The 19715-nt window shown below is 44.3% G+C and overlaps 1 protein-coding gene across 1 annotated transcript in view; it reads right to left on the bottom strand.

Moving 5' to 3' along the window:
• Positions 1-19715, bottom strand: part of ccdc36 (coiled-coil domain containing 36) — a 40714-nt gene that overhangs the window by 2954 nt on the left and 18045 nt on the right. Inside the window, exons 6-7 of the mRNA XM_078210170.1 lie at positions 15777-15864; positions 14115-14215 (exon numbers count right to left, since the gene is read on the bottom strand). Coding sequence (XP_078066296.1) covers positions 14115-14215; positions 15777-15864 — 189 coding nt within the window. The remainder of the gene's footprint in view (positions 1-14114; positions 14216-15776; positions 15865-19715) is intronic.

Raw genomic sequence — 19715 nt, 5'->3', positions numbered from 1 at the left:
CCATAGAGTCATTGCTTAAGTGGGAGTCAATTTTAAAATTCTCACCTTAATCTTTAAATCCCCCATGGCCTCATCTCTTCCTATCTCTGTATTCTCCTTCACCACCACAACTCTCCAAAGCAGATGCGCTCATCTAATACTGGCTTCCCGTTTCAATTGCCCTACCACTAGAGGCCAGGCTGCCTAGACCTAATTCTTGGAATTCTCTCTCTAACTTACTCCGCCTCTTCACCTCGCTTTCCTCCTTTAAGATGTTCCTTTGCATTCATCACCAAATATGTATGGCAGCAAATGAGCTGCGACTGGTGTGGAGTAAGCCAATGCTACAGGGATGGAAATAGGCAGTGTTGGTGATTGCACAGACATGTGGTTGAAAGCTCAACTTGAGATCAAATATGATCCTAATATCGCAGATAGTTTGCTTCAGCCTCAGATGGTTGCCAAGGAGAGTGCTAGAGTAGGTGAGCAGGGAAGTAGTGAGGGATGACATAGGCTCTAAGGAACAAAACGTGGAATTGTTATGGGTAGAGATAAGGAATATCAAGTGAATAGTAGGGGGAGAAAGACACTAGTAGGCGTGGTCTATAGGCCCCCAAATAATAATGTTGGGGAGGGCTATAAACAAGCAAATAATGGATGCGTGCAAAAACGGAACGGCAATAATCATGGGGGACTTCAACCTGCATATTGATTGGCTGACTCAAGTTGGAAGGGGTGGGATGGAGGAAGAGTTCTTAGAATGCTGTCGGGATAGTTACCTTGAACAGCATGTTACAGAACCGACGAGGGAACGAGTTATCTTAGATCTGGTATTGTGTAACGAGGTAGGTAGAATTAAGGATGTTTTTGTGAAGGACCCTCTTGGGTCTAGTGATCACAATATGGTCGAATTTCTGATACAAATGGAAGAGTAGAAAGTAGGGTCCCATACCAATGTCCTCTGTTTGAACAGAGGGACGTACGATAGGATGAGGGCTGAATTGGCTAAGGTGGACTGGGAGAGCAGACTTGTAGGTAGGACAGCTGAGGAACAGTGGAGGATTTTTAAGGAGATCCTTTTCAGTACTCAGCAACAATATATTCCGGTGATAAAGAACGACTGTAAGAAAAGGGATAACCAGCCGTGGATAACGAAGGAAATTAAGGAGAGTATTAAATTGAAGACCGATGCGTACAGAGTGGCCAAAAATAGTGGAGAATCGGAAGATTGGGAAAACTTTAAGAAACAACAAAGAACGACTAAGAAAGCGATAAAGAAAGGAAAGATAGGTTATGAAGCTAGGCTAGCTCTAAATATAAAAAATGATAGTAAAAGCTTTTACAAATATATAAAAAGGAATAGAGTGGCAAGAGTGAAAGTTGGACCCTTGGAGGACGAGAAGGGGGATTTAATAGTGGGAAATGAGGAAATGGCTGAAACTTTAAATAAGTTTTTTGTGTCGGTCTTCACGGTGGAAGCCACAAATAGTTTACCGAGTATTAACGATAGAGGGTTGGTAGGAGGAGAGGCACTCAATACAATTAATGTTACCAGGGAGGCAGTGCTTGGTAGACTAACGGGACTGAAGGTGGACAAGTCCCCGGGCCCGGATGGAATGCATCCCAGGGCACTGAAAGAAATGTCAGAGGTAATAGCGGATGCGTTAGTGGTTATTTATCAAAATTCGTTGGATTCTGGGGTAGTGCCGGCGGATTGGAAAACGGCTAATGTTATGCCGCTGTTTAAAAAAGGAAATAGACAAAAGGCGGGTAACTACAGGCCGGTTAGCTTAACGTCTGTAGTTGGGAAAATGCTGGAATCCATCATTAAAGAAGAAATAGCAGATCATCTGGATAAGAATGGTTCGATTAAGCAGATGCAGCATGGATTCATGAGGGGAAAGTCGTGCTTGACGAACTTGTTGGATTTTTATGAAGATGTGACTAGTGCGGTTGACGGAGGGGAACCGGTGGATGCGGTGTTTTTGGATTTCCAAAAGGCGTTTGATAAGGTGCCTCACAAAAGGTTGCTGAAGAAGATTGGGTCACACGGAGTTGGGGGTAGGGTGTTAGCGTGGATTGGGGATTGGCTATCTGACAGGAAGCAGAGAGTCGGAATAAATGGGTGCTTTTCTGGTTGGCAGATGGTAACTAGTGGCGTGCCGCAGGGATCGGTACTGGGGCCTCAACTATTTACCATTTATATAGACGATCTGGAGGAGGGGACTGAGTGTAGGGTAACCAAGTTTGCAGACGACACAAAGTGAAAAAGTGAATCATGTGGAGGGCGTAGAAGGTCTGCAGAGAGATTTGGACAGGCTGAGTGAGTGGGCGAGGATCTGGCAGATGTAGTATAACGTTGACAAATGCGAGGTTATTCACTTTGGAGGAAATAATAGCAAATTGGATTATTATCTAAATGGAAAATAATTATAACATGCTACTGTGCAAAGGGACCTGGGGGTCCTTGTGCATGAGACGCAAAAACCCAGTCTGCAGGTGCAACAGGTGATCAAGAAGGCAAATGGGATGTTGGTCTATATCGCAAGGGGGATAGAATATAAAAGCAGAGATGTCTTGCTGCATCTGTACAGGGCATTGGTGAGGCCGCAGCTGGAATACTGTGTGCAGTATTAGTCCCCTTATTTGCGGAAGGATATATTGGCCTTGGAGGGAGTGCAGAGAAGGTTCACCAGGTTGATACCAGAGATGAGGGGTGTTGATTATGAGGAGAGACTGAGCAGATTGGGTTTGTACTCGTTGGAATTTAGAAGGCTGAGGGGGGATCTTATAGAGACTATAAGATAATGAAGGGGCTGGATAGGGTAGAGGTGGAGAGATTCTTTCTACTTAGAAAGGAAGCTAGAACTAGAGGGCACAGCCTCAAAATAAAGGGGGGTCAGTTTAGGACAGAGTTGAGGAGGAACTTCTTCTCTCAGAGGGTGGTGAATCTCTGGAATTCTCTGCCCATTGAAGTGGTGGAGGCTACCTCGTTGAATATGTTTAAATCACGGATAGATGGATTCCTGATCGGTAAGGGAATTAGGGGTAATAGGGATCAGGCGGGTAAGTGGAACTGATCCACTTCAGATCAGCCATGATCTTATTGAATGGCGGGGCAGGCTCGAGGGGCTAGATGGCCTACTCCTGCTCCTATTTCTTATGTTCTTATAAATGGAGTTTGTGGTGGGGACCAAAGAAAATAGCTATCTTCTCAGTATTTAATTGGAGGAAATTTCTGCTCTTCCAGCACTTCATGTCAGACAAGCAGTCAGATCATTTAGTACTGTTCTGCCACAGTAGTGTTGTGTTGCAATCAAGCTAAAATTGTTGAGTAACAGGCTGAAAAGAAAGTTTGATTATTCTTTGAACTTTGCATATTGCAATATTTATCGGTTTCAGACAGCAGAACAGAAATACACAGCATTTCAAGGTTGCTTTGCATCTTTAACTGTGACATCCTAAATATGGGACTATGTGCATTCAGGGTCTGATGTTCCTGGAGTCTTACTCTGTTTCTGGAAATGCAGAAGCCATTTGATCAGAGTGTTACGATCCCAGATGATGTTACTACTAGACAAGTCAGATCCCAGGATGGAACTCAGCTTGATAAATCTTAACTTTTACTTTTTGTTTAGATACATGGAAGGAAGCTACTGAACAGTGTCTCAGGACTACCTATTAATGTTTAACAAAACAACAAAACTATAATACACTACTCCTTCACCCCAACTATACCACAACAGATATATACAGATTTGTAAGGATAACACAAATACAAAATCTATCTAATGCTGTAATTTTCTCAGTAAGTACACAGTCCATGTAAAGCAATAGGCAACACCCTGAGTAACTTCTATGGATCTCTAACCAATTCCCCCAGACGCTTATCACACTATGAGCCAAATAGTCTCACTGGAACACTGTCTTCTATACGTGGGTTTCCAATCTCTGCTCTTGAAGAACACACCTTGGAATCGTCTAAATTATGCTTTCTCTTGGATGTCTTCACCCGGGATCCACCTCCAGGATTTCAACCTCTCCTTCCAGCATCGCTCTGTCCTGGATCACCAAGGCACTCAGGTACCCAACAGAACACTACTTCACGGGCCCATAGTAAGGTGTCACCAACCTTATGATCACCCCACATCTCTGGCTTCTCACAAGCTTAGTGCTTTATCTCTTCTTCCTGCAGTTTTGCCTTTTAACATGGGGCTTCTTCTTGCTCCTCACTCTCAACTCCACTGAACAAAACCTTTTACCTTTTATCCTGTTCTTTGTTCTTTTGACCTCACAGTCTTCTTGGAACTCTTTTCTGTCCCATTCCCTGGGTTTCTGGGACTGTTCTGTTCTTTAATTTGGGACTCACTGCCAGTGTCTGTGGAATGCTGCTTCTTTCTGGGTCATAGAGATATACAGCACGGAAACAGGCCCTTTGGCCAATCAGTCCCATTTGCCTGCATTTGGCCCTTATCCCTCTAAATCTTTCCCATCCATGCAACTGTCCAAATGTATTTTAAATGTTGTAATTGTACCCACCTCTACCAACTCCTCTGGCAGCTCATTCCATATTCACATCACTGTGTGTGTGAAAAAGTAGCCCCTTGGGTCCCTTTTAAATCTTTCCCCTCTCATCTTAAAGGTATGCTCTCTAGTCTTGGACTCCCCTACCCTGGGGAAAAGACCTTGGCTATTCACTTTATCTATGCCCCTCATGATTTAATAAATCTCTATAAGATAGGTCACTGCTCATCCTCCCACGCTCCAGGGAAAAAATGTCCCAGCCTATCCAGCCCCTCCTTATAATTTTACCATTTTGATTCTAAGTGGTGGGCGGACTTGAAACTGGGAGTGTTTCAGATCCGATTTTTAGACCTGTTCTCAGGCGCCCCCATACGCACTCTGCCTGAAAAAACATCAGCGATTCCAAATCGCCCTGCAGAGGCTGGTGGGCGGGGCTTAACACGACAAAATCCTGCAGCTCCAATGGGTGCCTCTAACTGCGCATGTGCTGAAAAATAATGACAGGAATGCTGCTCCCTGCCACATCGCACTGGGGCTGAATAATGCCTCCCCTTGGCCCACACAGACATTGCCCCACCCCCACAACATTACTGACCTCCTTATCCCCCCACCACCCAGACCGATCACGGGCCCCTCCCCCCTTACTGATCGCAGGCAGAGTGGCAGCGGACCCCTCTTCCTCCTCACTGATCTCAGGCAGAGTGGCAGTGGACCCCCCCCCCCCCCTTGCCCCCTCACTGATCACAGGCAGAGTGGCAGCTGACCCCCCCACTCACTGATCACAGGCAAAGTGGCAGCGGATGCCCCCTTTCCCCCTCACTGATCACAGGCAGAGTGGCAGCGGACCCCCCCCCCACTCACTGATCACAGGCAGAGTGGCAGTGAATTCCCCCCCCCGACCTCCCCGATCTCAAGTAGAGCCACTGGACACTTGGCACTTACCTCCTCACTAGCTGGAGCGCCCGAATCAGACTTTTGTGGCGCATGTCTGTTTCGCGCCAATTCTGGATAGGCGAACATGGTGGTAAAGGGGAAAGTGCCGGTAAGATTGGGCGTGCAGCCCATTCAGTCAATTTAAGTGCATGCAAATGTATTTAAATGGCCATTGCCCCCATTTCGGGCATGGGCCCGATCGCGGCCATTTTTGGGCCTTGGTAAAGGGGGAACTGGCGCGGAGGCGGGTGCGGATCGCGCGACTAGCCTCACGCCCGACTTCTCCAAGTTTTCGCACCCACAGACTTAAAAGCCACTTTATAAAAATGAAACCAAAATACAAGCTCTTAACCTTTTCTTAACACACAAATTAAGCTTAAATGTTAAGCCATAACTTATTCCCAACACTCTCAAATACAAATATGACTTATTTATAACTGTGGCCGGAATTCTCCGATCTCCCAGCCGCGTATTTCCCATCGGCTGAAGGTGGTGGGTTGTTTGCTCATGGCGAGGTTCTCTGGTCCCGCCACTGTCCATGGGAATTCCCATTGATGCACCCCTGCAAGCAGGAGTATGTTACTGGTGGGACCGGAGAATCCCGCCAGTATGAACGGCTGCAGAATTCCGGCTTATATCTATTTCCTAACAAAAGGGACTGGGCAGTGTGAGGTTCTTTGGACTAGGAACAGATAGAAACAGTCCAGAAGGAAAAGTGCAAGAATAACATGGCTTCTTTTATTAAATAGCCTCTTTGCTTCTGCTTGCATACCTCCTCTAATGGTACAATTATGTTTGGTATGTTCAAACAAAACATATACATTGCTCTTTTTTGCGCTAATACACTGGGGGCGTTTTCCCATTCCGCCCTCCACGCGAATCATAGCAAAGGTCCGTTGACCTCGGACGGGATTTTTCAGCTTTGGGGCGAGCATAGTTGGAAAATCCCATGCTCTATATCCCTCCCCTTCATAATAAATGAGACATATGTTTGAATGATTCATCTGCAAGTGTAGACAATAAACTTAAGCATAACTTGAACATTTAACTTAATACAAATTCTAACTTTTGTACTAATTAAACAATGTGCTCAGCTATATGTAATGTTATGAGGGGTTTGTCCACCATTTGAAAATAGTTCTCAATCTACAGCCATTCAAATAATAATCTGTCTTTCTGTTTTTGCTATCAGGGTGGATAACCTCACATTTACCCACATTATGCTGCAGCTTCCATGTATTTGGCCCACTCACTCAGCTTGTCCAAATCACACTGAAGCAACTGTGCATCCCCCAGATTTGTGTCATCTGCAAATTTGGAGATATTATTTACTTGAAGTGGAAGAATTTACAGAGCTATGGGGAAAGAACAAGGAACAGGACTGATTGGTAATCTCTTTCGAAGAATCAGGACAAGCCGAGCATCCTCAGTTAGTGCTATATCACTCTGTGTAATTCTTCGCCAATAAAAGTACAGCTTATAATGTACAAACCCAAGTTCAGCCACTCTCCCTGCCACATAAACCACAACAGAAATGCAGTTGCAAATAATCATAGTAGTGCCTTTAATGGAATAAAATGTCCCACGGCACTACACAGGAGCATCATAAAGCAAATGACACCATGTCATATACGTGCAGATTAGAACAGATGGTCAAATGATTACCAAACAGGCAAGTTTTAAGGAGAACTGTAAAAGTGGAAAGAGAGATAGAGAGGCGGACTGATTTAAGAGATAAAATTCCAGAGAAAGGAGTCTAGGCAGCTGAAGGCACGGCCACTGGCAATGCAGTAATAAAATCAGGGACGCACAAGATGTCAGAATGAGATGAAGGAAGACATTTCAAGACAGTTGTGGCACTGGAGGAGTTTACAGTGACAGGGAAGGGTGAAAGCATGGTGAGATTTGAAAATATGAATTTTAAAATTGAGGTGTTGCTTAACCAGGAGCAATGAAGGTTAGCGAGCACAGGGGTGATAAGTCAACAGGACTTGGTGCAAGTGAGGATAGGGCAGCAGAGTTTTGGATGAGTTCCAGTTTAATGAGGGTGCAATTTTGAAGGCCAACCAGGAGTGTGTTAGAGTAGTCAAGTCTAGAGGTAAAAAAAGGCATCAATGTGGATTTCAGCAGAAAATAAATTCAGACAGTCAGCCAATAATCTTTGGCAGCCTTCTGAGTTGTGGGATGATGGTTTGCATGTTGTGGCCAACTCTATGTTGAACATCACCTGGCTTGGGGCCTATTATGGCATAGCAATCTCTGTTGTTGTTGCTGCAGATGAAGGCAGCAGGCTGAGAAGTTGCAGGATTTGCTGGCCTGTTTACTCTGGCCGCTCTTTTCGGTCAGCTGAGCTCTCTGTTTCTCCTTGTCTATTCCAATGCCCTTCCTACAGAGGTCAGAGCTGTTAGTGACTGTCTCCCAGTTGTCAGCGTCAATATCCACGAACTTCACATCTCATTTGTAAGGACCCTTGTACCAGAGGTACGAACATCCAGCAGGTCATTACCTGCCGAGTTCACTATACAGAAAGTCCTTGAGTATACTTCTGTCAACCATCTGATGAACGTGGCTGAGCCACTGAGGATGCAGGCTTGGTAGATGCACAGTTGCAGTTCTCAGTCACGTTGCTGTTCCACAATCTCTCACTCAGCTTGGACATAATTTTGCACTATGTGTGCTGATTTCAGCATCAAGTAACAGATTGCTGATGATTGTGGAGACACGGTGGTACAGTGGTTAGCACTGATGCCTCACAGCGCCAGGGACCCAGATTCAATTCCAGCCTTGGGTGACTGTGTGGAGTTTGCACATTCTCCCATGCTTGTGTGAGTTTCCATCAGGTGCTCCGGTTTCCTCCCACAGTTCAAAGATGTGCAGGTTAGGTGGATTAGACATGCTAATTGGCCCTTAGTGTCCAAAGATATGTAGGTCAGATGGATGCTAAATATACAGGGTTGCAGGGATAGGATGGGGATGGTGAGCCTGGGTAAGATGCTGTTTCAGAGTCGGTGCAGATTCAAACCGAATGGCCCCTTTTGTAGCGATTCTATGGTTCTCAGGCCCTGGTGAGGTAAAGTGGGTGTTGCAATATACATTTGAAATCTAATGCTATTTTTTGATGTCAACAATGGGTTGCATATAGATAGCAAGGAGCCAAGGATAGATTCTTAGGGGAACCAAAAGTAACAGCTTGGGAGCAGTGTGGCTGCGATTGGATAGAATTAGATTAGAATGCTCCACCCAGCTAATTAACAGCTAATTCATCCCCCTGCAGGCGAGCAACAGACTATGCAATATGTTTTGCACAAAGTGGCATAAGACTACATTTTGAAACTCACCCACAAAATGGATCTGAAACTCTCCCCCTTTCATGGTTGTTCGACACTTTGACCTTTTTGGTAAGATCACCCCCATGGTGTGTGGTCAACCATGTTATAGGCAGCAGGTAGACTGCTATTTTATGCAAACTAGCACAAGTTCAGAAAGTGACTTATCTTGTTTCTAACACATTTCCACCTCTTATTAGACATGCAAAATTGAAAAGAAAGTTGTTAAACAACACAATGAAGTTTGTCTAGACTATAAATAAGATTCGCATTACTTGTATTAAAACTGCTTGAAGTAAAGCAGCTTTGAGAAATGCAGGCATTAATATTCACAAATATCATTGCGTAGACAGTTTATTCACATACCTTGACTGTGTCAATCTGTTTCATAAAGTCATTGAGGTTTATAGTGTGGAAACAGGCCCTTCGGCCCAACTTGTCCATGCTGCCCTTTTTTTTAACCACTAAGCTAGTCCCAATTGCCCGCGTTTGGTCTATATCCCTCTATACACATCTTACCCATGTCACTGTCTAAATGCTTTTTAAAAAACAAAATTGTACCCACCTCTACTACTACCTCTGGCACCTTGTTCCAAACACTCATCACTCTCTGTGTGAAAAAATTGCCCCTCTGGACCCTTTTGTATTTCTCCCCTCTCGACCCTTTTGTATTTCTCCCCTCTCATCTTAAACCTATGCCCTCTAGTTTTAGACTTCCCTACTTTTGGGAAAAGATGTTGACTATCTACCTCATCTATTCCCCTCATTATTTTATAGACCTCATTAAGATCACCCCTAAGCCTCCTACGGCCCAGGGAAAAAAGTCCCAGTCTATCCAGCCTCTCTTTATAACTCAAACAATCAAGTCCGGTAGCACCCTTGTAAATCTTTTCTGCACTCTTTCTAGTTTAATAATATCCTTTCTATAATAGGGTGACCAGAACAGTACACAGTCTCATTAGAGGAAATAGGAGGCAGAATGAATCACAGATGATACGCTAGACATGGATGCAAACTATGAAGTATAATTAATGCATAATAAACCTTCTAGTATTTATCTTGTGTCATTTTCACACAGTTTGACCATAAGAGAAATCAACTATCGAGAATAATTCATGAAAATAGCAGAAAATACAATGCAAAGTGTATGAGATCTGTCTATTAGTAAAGACTGATCTGCAACACTTCACAACAGAATTATTAAATACTCTGTAAATAAGACATATTTTTTGGCCAATAGCATGTCTATGACCCACTTTCAAGCATCCACCAATAACATTCAGACACTGTCAGGAGATGTAAGAGATCAAAGTTTCTCTAATGATCACATTATTTTCCTTTCATAATTCACACAATATTAAAAATCTGATGGAACATAATGCATTGGTGTATCAACACCAATGCATTATGATCACTACCTAGGGATCACTGTTTTTTGGGCAATGGTGACACACAGCTCCTAAGTCTCCATACTGGGTAAAACAGCAACACCGGAGTCAGGAGGCACATTATTAAAACTTGAAGGTGGAAACAATTTATTTAAAGTAGGGTCCTGCGCCTCTAGCAAAACACATTCTCTATTAATGCCCCAGCGCTTAAAGCGCCACACGCTAAACTCGCACGATACTAATCGGTGACCTGGAACGTGCAACCAGAAGGATCAGCAGTGCTTCAATGGCACATTCAGATTTGGTAGGATCAATCACCCTGACCTGGCCCTCTTCCACATTTACCTAACAATGCCAGATCCTTAAAGGTGGCAGCACAGGTGGAGAGGGTGGTGAAGAAGGCATATGGCATGCTTGTCTTTATTGGACGGGGCATAGAATATAAAAGTTGGCATATGATGTTGCGGCTGTATAGAACGTTGGTTAGGCCACATTTGGAATACTGCGTCCAGTTCTGGTCGCCACACTACCAGAAGGACGTGGAGGCTTTGGAGAGAGTACAGAAAAGGTTTACCACGATGTTGCCTGGTATGGAGGATCTTAGCTATGAGGAGAGATTGGGTAAACTGGGGATGTTCTCCCTGGAAAGACGGAGGATGAGGGGCGACCTAATAGAGGTGTATAAAATTATGAAGGGCATAGATAGGGTGAACAGTAGGAAGCTTTTTCCCAGGTCGGAGGTGACGAACACAAGGGGTCACAGGTTCAAGGTGAGGGGGGCAAGGTTCAACACAGATGTCAGGGGGACGTATTTTACACAGAGGGTGGTGGGGGTCTGGAATGTACTCCCAAGCAAGGTGATTGAGGCGGACACGCTGGGATCGTTTAAGACTTATCTAGATAGCCACATGAACAGACTGGGAATAGAGGGATACAAACGAATGGTCTAGTTGGGCACATGAGCGGCGTAGGATTGGAGGGCCAAAGGGCCTGTTCCTGTGCTGTATTGTTCATTGTTCTTTGTAATCCTGCTAGTGTCACAGTAGCCAACCATTTAGCAACATTTCACCGGGTGAGCTATCTCTAAATCACCAAAGCTCAGCACTTACATTGTAATTGAGGCCCTAGGCCCCATATTGGGAGTATCAAAGCCCTCACCTGGCATTGAAATTGCACCCTGTTTCCCAATTTCTAAACCAGAGTGATAGGGCACAGGTGTATTCCAACAGTTCCCAACGCAATCGTTCCGACCTAAGCCTGTATTTTAGAGATAAAGAGCCAGACTGTACCATTTTGATTCTAGGTGCTGGGCAGAACGGAAACTGGGAGCATTTCAGATCCGACTTTTAGACCCATTCTGAGGCGTCCCCATACGCACTCTGCCTACAAAAGTATTAGCAATTCCGAAACGCACTGCAGAAACCTGTGGGCGGGGCTTAATGCACCCGAAACCTTGCAGCTCCGATCGGCGCCTCCAACAACGCATGTGCAGAAAAAAAATGAAAGAATGCCGCTCCCCTGCCCATCCCTCCTGGGCCGGATAATGCCTCCACCTGGCCCCCACAGATATTGCCCCACCATTACTGACCCCCTTATCCTCCACACCACCCCCCCCCCCAACCCAGACTGATCACGGGTCTCTGCCCCCTTCCCCCAACCGATCTCAGGCAGAGTGGCAGCGGAGCCCCTTCCCCCCCCCACCGCTCTCAGGCAGAGGGACAGCGGACCACCCCCCCCTCCCCCCAATCACAAGCAGAGAGCCGTCGGACCCTCCTCCCACCAATCTCAAGCAGAGAGCCGTCGGAAACTCAGCACTTACCGCCCCACTAACTGGAGCATCCGAATCGGACTTTTGTGGAGCATGTCTGTTTCCCGCCGATTCTGGATGGGTGAATGCATTTAAATGGCCGTCGTGCCCGTTTTGGGCGCGGTCCCGATCACGGCCATTTTCGGCCTTGGTAAAGGGGGAACCGGCGTGGAGGCGGGCGTGGATCGTGCTACTCGCTTCACGCCCGACTTTACCAAATTTTCACACCCAAAAACGGGCGCAACTTGATGGTAAAATCAGGCTCAAAGTGACAAATCAAAAAACTTGATCCCAAAAAGGATGGAATAATGAGGGATAAGTCAATCTGGGAGATTGTACAGCACCTGTTAATTACTGACTATCAGAGAGAGTTTGCAGATAAATGTATTGTCTGTCCTTAGCTGGTAATAGTGTGCCAACAATAAAATGAGAATGCAAGTTTTTATTAACAAAACACAAAGCTGGTAAATTAAAAATCTATAAAAGTATGTAGTATCCCAAGTGAAAAATGCATTCACAAATCGTTTTAATTCTAATTAGCAATTCTGAGGATTGCCTTTGTTGAAATGTAATAGAAATAAAATGTTTAATGCACATTGTCACAGGTTCCCTCATTTACATCAAGCAATTGCTGAAATTTATGGACTTAAATAGTAAAAAATGCATTTCACATAATTGGAACAATAGGCAAACCCAACCTGATATACAATTTAAGCAGTGTAAGTATAAACATTGCCAAAAGATTCATATAATTATGCATATTTTACATGACCAAAATGATCATAAAAATAATGACAGATAAATTAGTTCCTTCTGTCTTTTTAATTTTTGATAATTGCATGTTTGTCACAATAAGTATGGTTGGATTCTTCTGCTGGCAGGAAAAATAAACCTTGCTGTTCTCCAATTCTCAAAAGACAATATGGAAGACAAATTTCAAAAACAAACTAATTGGATTTTAAAGAATAGTGAAAAGTCATTAATTCAATTTAGGAGTTAGTTCTAACAACAATTGCTGTACATAAAATTATGTATTACTGAAAAAACTCTGTCAAAGCTTTTTGTCTTGTACTCATTAGGACAGTCACAAGAATACAATGTTGAGGAAACAACAACTTTATACTATATGACGGCTGAGTGCTGATTGGCTGGTAAGTAGACTCTGATTGATGGAGGCGTTGCCATGGAGAATGTGCCTGTTAATGATACTGACAGTTAACTGCTGAGCATAGTTTGATTCTGATTGGTCAAGGCATTGCCCTGAGGAATGAACCAGTGAATGGTATCATTTAGTTTGTTGCGCTGAAACAGGCACAATTTGTGTACCTGCTCTTCTGTCTGCAAAGAACAGGGCCCCTACATTAAGTCTTCAGAGGCAGAAGTCCCTTCACCAAAATCCCTTTATTTACAAACTCTAACATATACGGAGAGCTAGCAGTTAGCAGTCTACCTCTGGGGGTATCAGAGGAACTGACACTCCCAGTTAAGTGCACGGCAAAGACTCCCTGATTGGCCCATCAATTGGATCCTTAATCAGGGAAATCTGTAACTGACTTTGTAAGCAAATATCAACGATAACCCACTACCATCGGACCGGAGTTCATATTCCAAATAGCCAACCTCAATGGCCCGACTGAAGTCATTACAGCCCCATGTATTAATATATGTAGCTTCTAGTATATGCAATAGTAGCACTTTGATTGTCAGATTGTACAACTGTCAGTCAGGCTTGTAGTGTGCCTATTTCATCTGCAAAATAAATGATAGCCAGTTGCTGTTTCATTCCTCAGGAAAATAGCTTGACCAGAGACAAGCTGCCTAATTTACACTTTCACACAATGCTTGGCAATTAGCTATCAGTCCTCATTAACGTATGCATTCTCCAAGGCAACGCCTCTACCAATTAGAATCCACTTGACAACCAATCAATACCTTCTTCTCATACAGTATAAACTTATTGTTTTCCCTGACATTGGTATTCTTGTGATTGTCCTGATCAGTGCCAGACAAAAAACTTTGACAAGATGTCTTCTTTCAGCAATGGTTAAGTTCTATACTACAAAACAACTATAAAATGATGTAAAAGAGATTTTAAAAAACTTAATTTGTTTCAATCCACAATTTATTTATTCACATTATGAAAAAAACATAACTTACAGCTACAAGCCTCTTGTCCATTTCCAGAATTTGCTCGGTACTGCTTTTGGTCTCCAAGGCACTCATTATTGATTCATAGTGTGAGTTTATGTTCTCCTGCACTGAAAGGGGGGTGGAGGGAGGTGAAACAAGATGAGAAGTGTATAACAATGCACAAAATTGTGGAACAGTCATAATTCTTTGCAGGAGGGTGAAGTAACTTGGAAATTCAAGCTGGGTTAGTGAGGGTGGATATTGGAAATTAATATTAATTCTGGGTTACTAAGGGTGGGCAACACTGCTGAGTTAATGCAACTTAAGTAATCTCAAATGTTGCCAAGGAAATATTTGCCTGAATAATATTTTCCATGTATCAGTATATTGGAAGCAACATAAAAATCTTACAGGAAATTCTGGCTTAGAATTACGTATTCTTACAAGTCCTTAACAAGAAATATTCTGAATATTTATACATTGCCACTCTCGCTTGACCTTCATGGTTTCCATTTTGTTTGAACATTACTTTCATGCTTTTAGGAAATGTCTGTCTTTTAAACATTAAAAATTATATTTAGTTCATGAACTAACTTGTCTTGTTTAACCTGTACAGGAAATAATTAGAACTTTGACTACTGTGCAGTGCTCCACCTAGTGGCTATGTAATCATATGTAAAACTCACCCACAATTTATCAAAATACCCCATTTGGAAAATGCCTGAATTAGTGGTGACTTTTTAAATAAAGTCCAAATTTAGATTTCATAAAATAATGATTGCATTGGGTATTTTTGAAATTAACATTTGGATGTCAATAATGCGTATAGATAATCATACAACAAACTGGAATATAATATAAAGTTCAATACTAGTTGGACCAATGAGTTACAACCCTCTCTATTCCTATTATAGAGATGATGTGATGAATCACCTGATGAAGGGGCAGTGCTCCGAAAGCTCGGTGCTACCAAATAAACCTGTAGGACTTTAACCTGGTGTTGTGAGATTACTTGCTGTATTATAGAGATAGAATTCATTTGTTGATTATTGCATAGTCTGTTTGCATATTTTAACTCTAAATAGATCACAAATTTTCAATTCCAACAGAAAAGTGGACTGTAGCAGATCAACCATCCATTATACACCCCGATGATTTTCTTTCAATATAACGTGACACATAAAAATCCATGCTATAATGAGAGGTGTTCATTTCAATGGCTGATTAGAAAAGTGTTGCACATTTAGAACATATTACATGCCACTTAGCATGAAATAAAAACCTTGTTATGCTTGCTTTTGCAAAGGTAGTTTGTTTGTTACTACAGAGATTACAATCCAATCTGCATATCTTCCATACTCTGTTGCTATGGTTGTACTCGATTTGGAGACTGCATCTGATGTATGGTTCATCAAATTCTGGACTTTAAAAACATGCATACTGCGCTTATTGTAGCTATTATTAAATTGGAATGTTCTCAGTTTCATTGACATTTTCCATTTGTTTTGAATTTCAATGGAATGAAAATCATACATGTGTCTAACAATGAGCAGGTGATCCATTTCATCAGATTATGAAATTAAGAGTATGGGGGCAGGCCATTGTGGGTGGGACCTGTGATTTGCCTTAATAGTGTTCATTCTTTCTACAAAACATTATTTGAAAATCCTTTTAGCACAGTGAACTTACTTGTTTTCGACATACTTTCCAATCCCTCAAGAACCAATTTGTTGTGTAGTTCAGCCTTCTTTTCAAGATTATTAAAGCACGTTATAATCTTTAAAATAAAAAAGCAATTAGTCACAGGCACAGGGTAATTTTTGAATATATTAGCAAGCAATTGATTTAATCTGCCCAGTTTTGCACTGTGTGCATTATTATCCTGTTAACTGCAGTGGATTAACTTCCTTGTTTAAAAATGCATAAAGAAATGCATCATGATTGCATTGAACATTGTATTTTAACACCAACGATATTAAATTCCAGAATTGTGACCTCTATCACTTTCTAAATGTTACATACAAAGAGTGGCATTTAAAATTGCAACAATCAGGTCACAAACAAATTATCAAGACACTCACAGGTTATCATAATCAATATTAATACTGAGTAAATTCCATAATCAATATTAATAGAGTAAATTCTATGTTTTGTGTATTCCTTAACTACAGTAATAAGAGCAGTCATTCTTCAAATGAGTGGCACTGATATATGATACCCAATGCACAAATGCCGTTTTGACAATGTGTGATAACATTAAGTTCAGAACAAGTGTGTAACAGGAAAAATGTCAGATTCTTCCAAAATACATGGCATTCATAAGACACCATCACCTGAGGGCTGTGGTCCAGTGAGGATCTGTTTAACCCAGAGTATCTTTCTCCACAACAGTAAATAATTGTGGTTTATGAAGGCCCCAAATGGTCTAAAATCACAAGCAATGGTTTCTACATATCAACGCATAGGTCCAGGAGAGTGGGCATAGTTGGTTTTCCAAACATTTTACCAACTTGAAACATTGCCCTTAATACCAACACGCAACACCCGTGTCGCTTAGCAAATAGCCTAAACTAGTTACATGTGAGAGGTAAGGACCTCATCCCTAATCAGACAGGCTATTTTTCTGCTAAAATGATAATTCTGCTGTTGAGACAATAGGAGGAAAGAGTTTACAAATATGGGCGTAACTTTACCGGTTCACCCCTCCCACCGATGGGCGGAGCGAGCCAGTATAATCGCTCGAGAGCCGAGAAATCTGGATCGCACCCAATTGCTCAGCTTTCGCGATCTTACTGGAGCCAAATTTTCAGCGAGGTCAATCTCCCGCCCTTTCCGGCGAGAGGCTGAACAAATTATTTAAATTTATTAAAATGTTGATTTCCATGTGATTAGCGAGCCTGGCGCTTAATCGTCCGGGCTCACCCGCCTTTATGGCCTCACCGGGAGACGTTCTCTCCAGCGAGGAAAACACCTGCTCCCCATGAACGGGGAACAGTTCTGTTGCACTCACCGGTAAAACCAGACAACATTGAGGGCCCCCGGAGAGGCCGAGGGCAAGGGGGGTGCCCCTTAGGCAGTGCCAGCCTGGCACCTTGGCAATACCCACCAGGCACATTGCACTGCAGATCGGGGGACCTATGGGGGGGGTGCACAGAGCCTGGATGGGGCGGGGCCAGACCGCAACAGCCCGATTGGGGAGGGAGGGGAGTTCCACCGCCACTGCAGCTGCGAACAGGGACAAAGTGGAAAGGATCGAGAGCTTCAAGTTTTTAGGTGTCTAGATCACCAACAACCTGTCCTGATCCCCCATGCCGACACTATAGTTAAGAAAGCCCACCTATGCCTCTATTTTCTCAAAAGACGAAGGAAATTTGGCATGTCAGCTACGACTCTCACCAACTTTTACAGATGCACCATAGAAAGCATTCTTTCTGGTTATATCACAGCTTGGTATGGCTCCTGCTCTGCCCAAGACTGCAAGAAACTACGAAGGTCGTGAATGTAGCCCAATCCATCACGCAAACCAGCCTCCCATCTATTGACTCTGTCTTCACTTCACGCTGCCTCGGCAAAGCAGCCAGCATAATTAAGGACCCCACGCACCCCGGACATCCTCTCTTCCACCTTCTTCCGTCAGGAAAAAGATACAAAAGTCTGAGGTCACATACCAACCGACTCAAGAACAGCTTCTTCCCTGCCGCCGTCAGACTTTTGAATGGACTTACCTTGCATTAAGTTGATCTTTCTCTACATTCTAGCTATGTTTCCTTCTCTATGAACGGTATGCTCTGTCTGTATAGCGTGCCAGAAACAATACTTTTCCCTCTATGCTAATACATGTGACAATAATAAATCAAATCAAAGCGATCATTGGGGTGAGGGAGTGAGGCCCGCTGCCACTCTGCCTGCAATCAGTGGAAGGGGAAGCCCGCTGCAGCTCTGCATCAGATCGATGTAAGGGAAGGAGGGAGCACAATTGGTCTGGGTGACATGGGGGGCAGGGGCTACATTTCCAGGCAGTGTGGGGCTTGCGATCGGCGGGGTTTAGGCATGGTTAGTTGAGGCTGGCTCCAACAGCAGGGGCTTCACAGCTCTGCTATTGCTATTGCGAACGCTCCCTCACCCCAACGATCGCTTTGATTTGATTTGATTTATTATTGTCACAGGTATAAGCATACAGTGAAAAGTATTGTTTCTTGCGCACTATACAGACAGGTCTGCACATGCGTAATAGCCCCCTCTGCTGCTGGCTGGCAAATTAGGTCCTGCCCACTGCCTGTAGTAGCTAGTAATGGCCTAGCCCATTTTTTTTCATGTACTATGTGCACAAGATTGGGTGCAAATACCCGCCCAAAAGATAGACCTACAACTCTCCCATTTTCACACTAGCTGGACACATTTTCTATGGGCCCTATTTTACCATTTGGCGTGAAAACGTGGTAAAGTCAGGTGAAAGGCCATTATCGCGATCCGCACCCGCACAGATTGCCACTTTACCGAAACCCGGGAATGGCAGCGATTCGATTTGCGCCCAAAACGGGCGCAATGACGATTTAAATGCATTTGCATGCATTTAAATTGAATTCATGAACTGTCCGCCCAACTTTATCAGCATTTCCCCCTTTACCACCGCATTTGCCAATCCGGAACCGCGCCGTAATGGACCTGCTAAATAAAAGTCTGAAACGGACGCTCCAGCTTCTGAAGGGCACGTTCAGTGTTTCCAACGGCTCTCTGACTCAGATCAGTGGTTGGGGGGGTGGGGGAGGAGGGAGGCAGGTCAGATCATTCTCTGGTTGAGGGGGGGAGGAAGGGAGTGAGGCCAGATCGTTGTCTGGTTATGGGGGGGCAGGGCTGATTGTTGTCTGGTGGTGATGGGGAGGGCTGATCGTTGTCTGGTGGGGAAGGAGGAGGAGGCGGGTCAGATGTTCCTCTGGAGGGGAGGGGGAGTGAGGCCAGACCATTCTGCAGGGGGGGGGGGGGAGTGAGTGAGGCCAGATCGTTGTCCGGGGGGGGGGGGGGGCATCACTCACTGGTAGGTGGGTGGGGGGGCAGATGTATCTCTGGTGGGGGTCCGCTGCCACTCTGCGGGCGACCAGTGGGGAGGGGGGCAGGGGTGGCGATCGTTCTGGGTAGTGGGAGGGGTGGATAAGGGGGACAGTGATGTGTGTGGGTAGTGGGGGGGTGGATAAGGGGGACAGTGATGTGTGTGGGTCGTGGGGGGGGTGGATAAGGGGGACAGTGACATGTGTGGGTAGTGAGGAGGGGGGGGGTGGATAAGGGGGACAGTGATGTGTGTGGGTCGTGGGGGGGGTGGATAAGGGGGACAGTGACATGTGTGGGTAGTGAGGAGGGGGGGGGTGGATAAGGGCAACAGTGATGTGTGTGTGCACCCTCGCTCCTGATTTTCGCTCCCGGGCCGCTTTCTCCGCTTTCTGCGGTCTGGGAGCGATCTGACACGGGCGCGCTTTTTCAAATTTTTTTCAAACTGCGCATGCGCAGTTCAGAGCTCCAATCGTTTCGGCCACGCTAAGCCCCGCCCACAGCGCGAATGGGACTGGAGATGGCTGACAGCGTATGGGGGCGCCTGCAAGCAGATTTCTAAGTCAGATCTGCATTACGCCCAGA

Source organism: Mustelus asterias, chromosome 3, assembly GCF_964213995.1.
Source record: "Mustelus asterias chromosome 3, sMusAst1.hap1.1, whole genome shotgun sequence".
NCBI classification, from domain to species: domain Eukaryota; kingdom Metazoa; phylum Chordata; class Chondrichthyes; order Carcharhiniformes; family Triakidae; genus Mustelus; species Mustelus asterias.
This window is presented reverse-complemented; position numbering and strand designations above follow the sequence as displayed.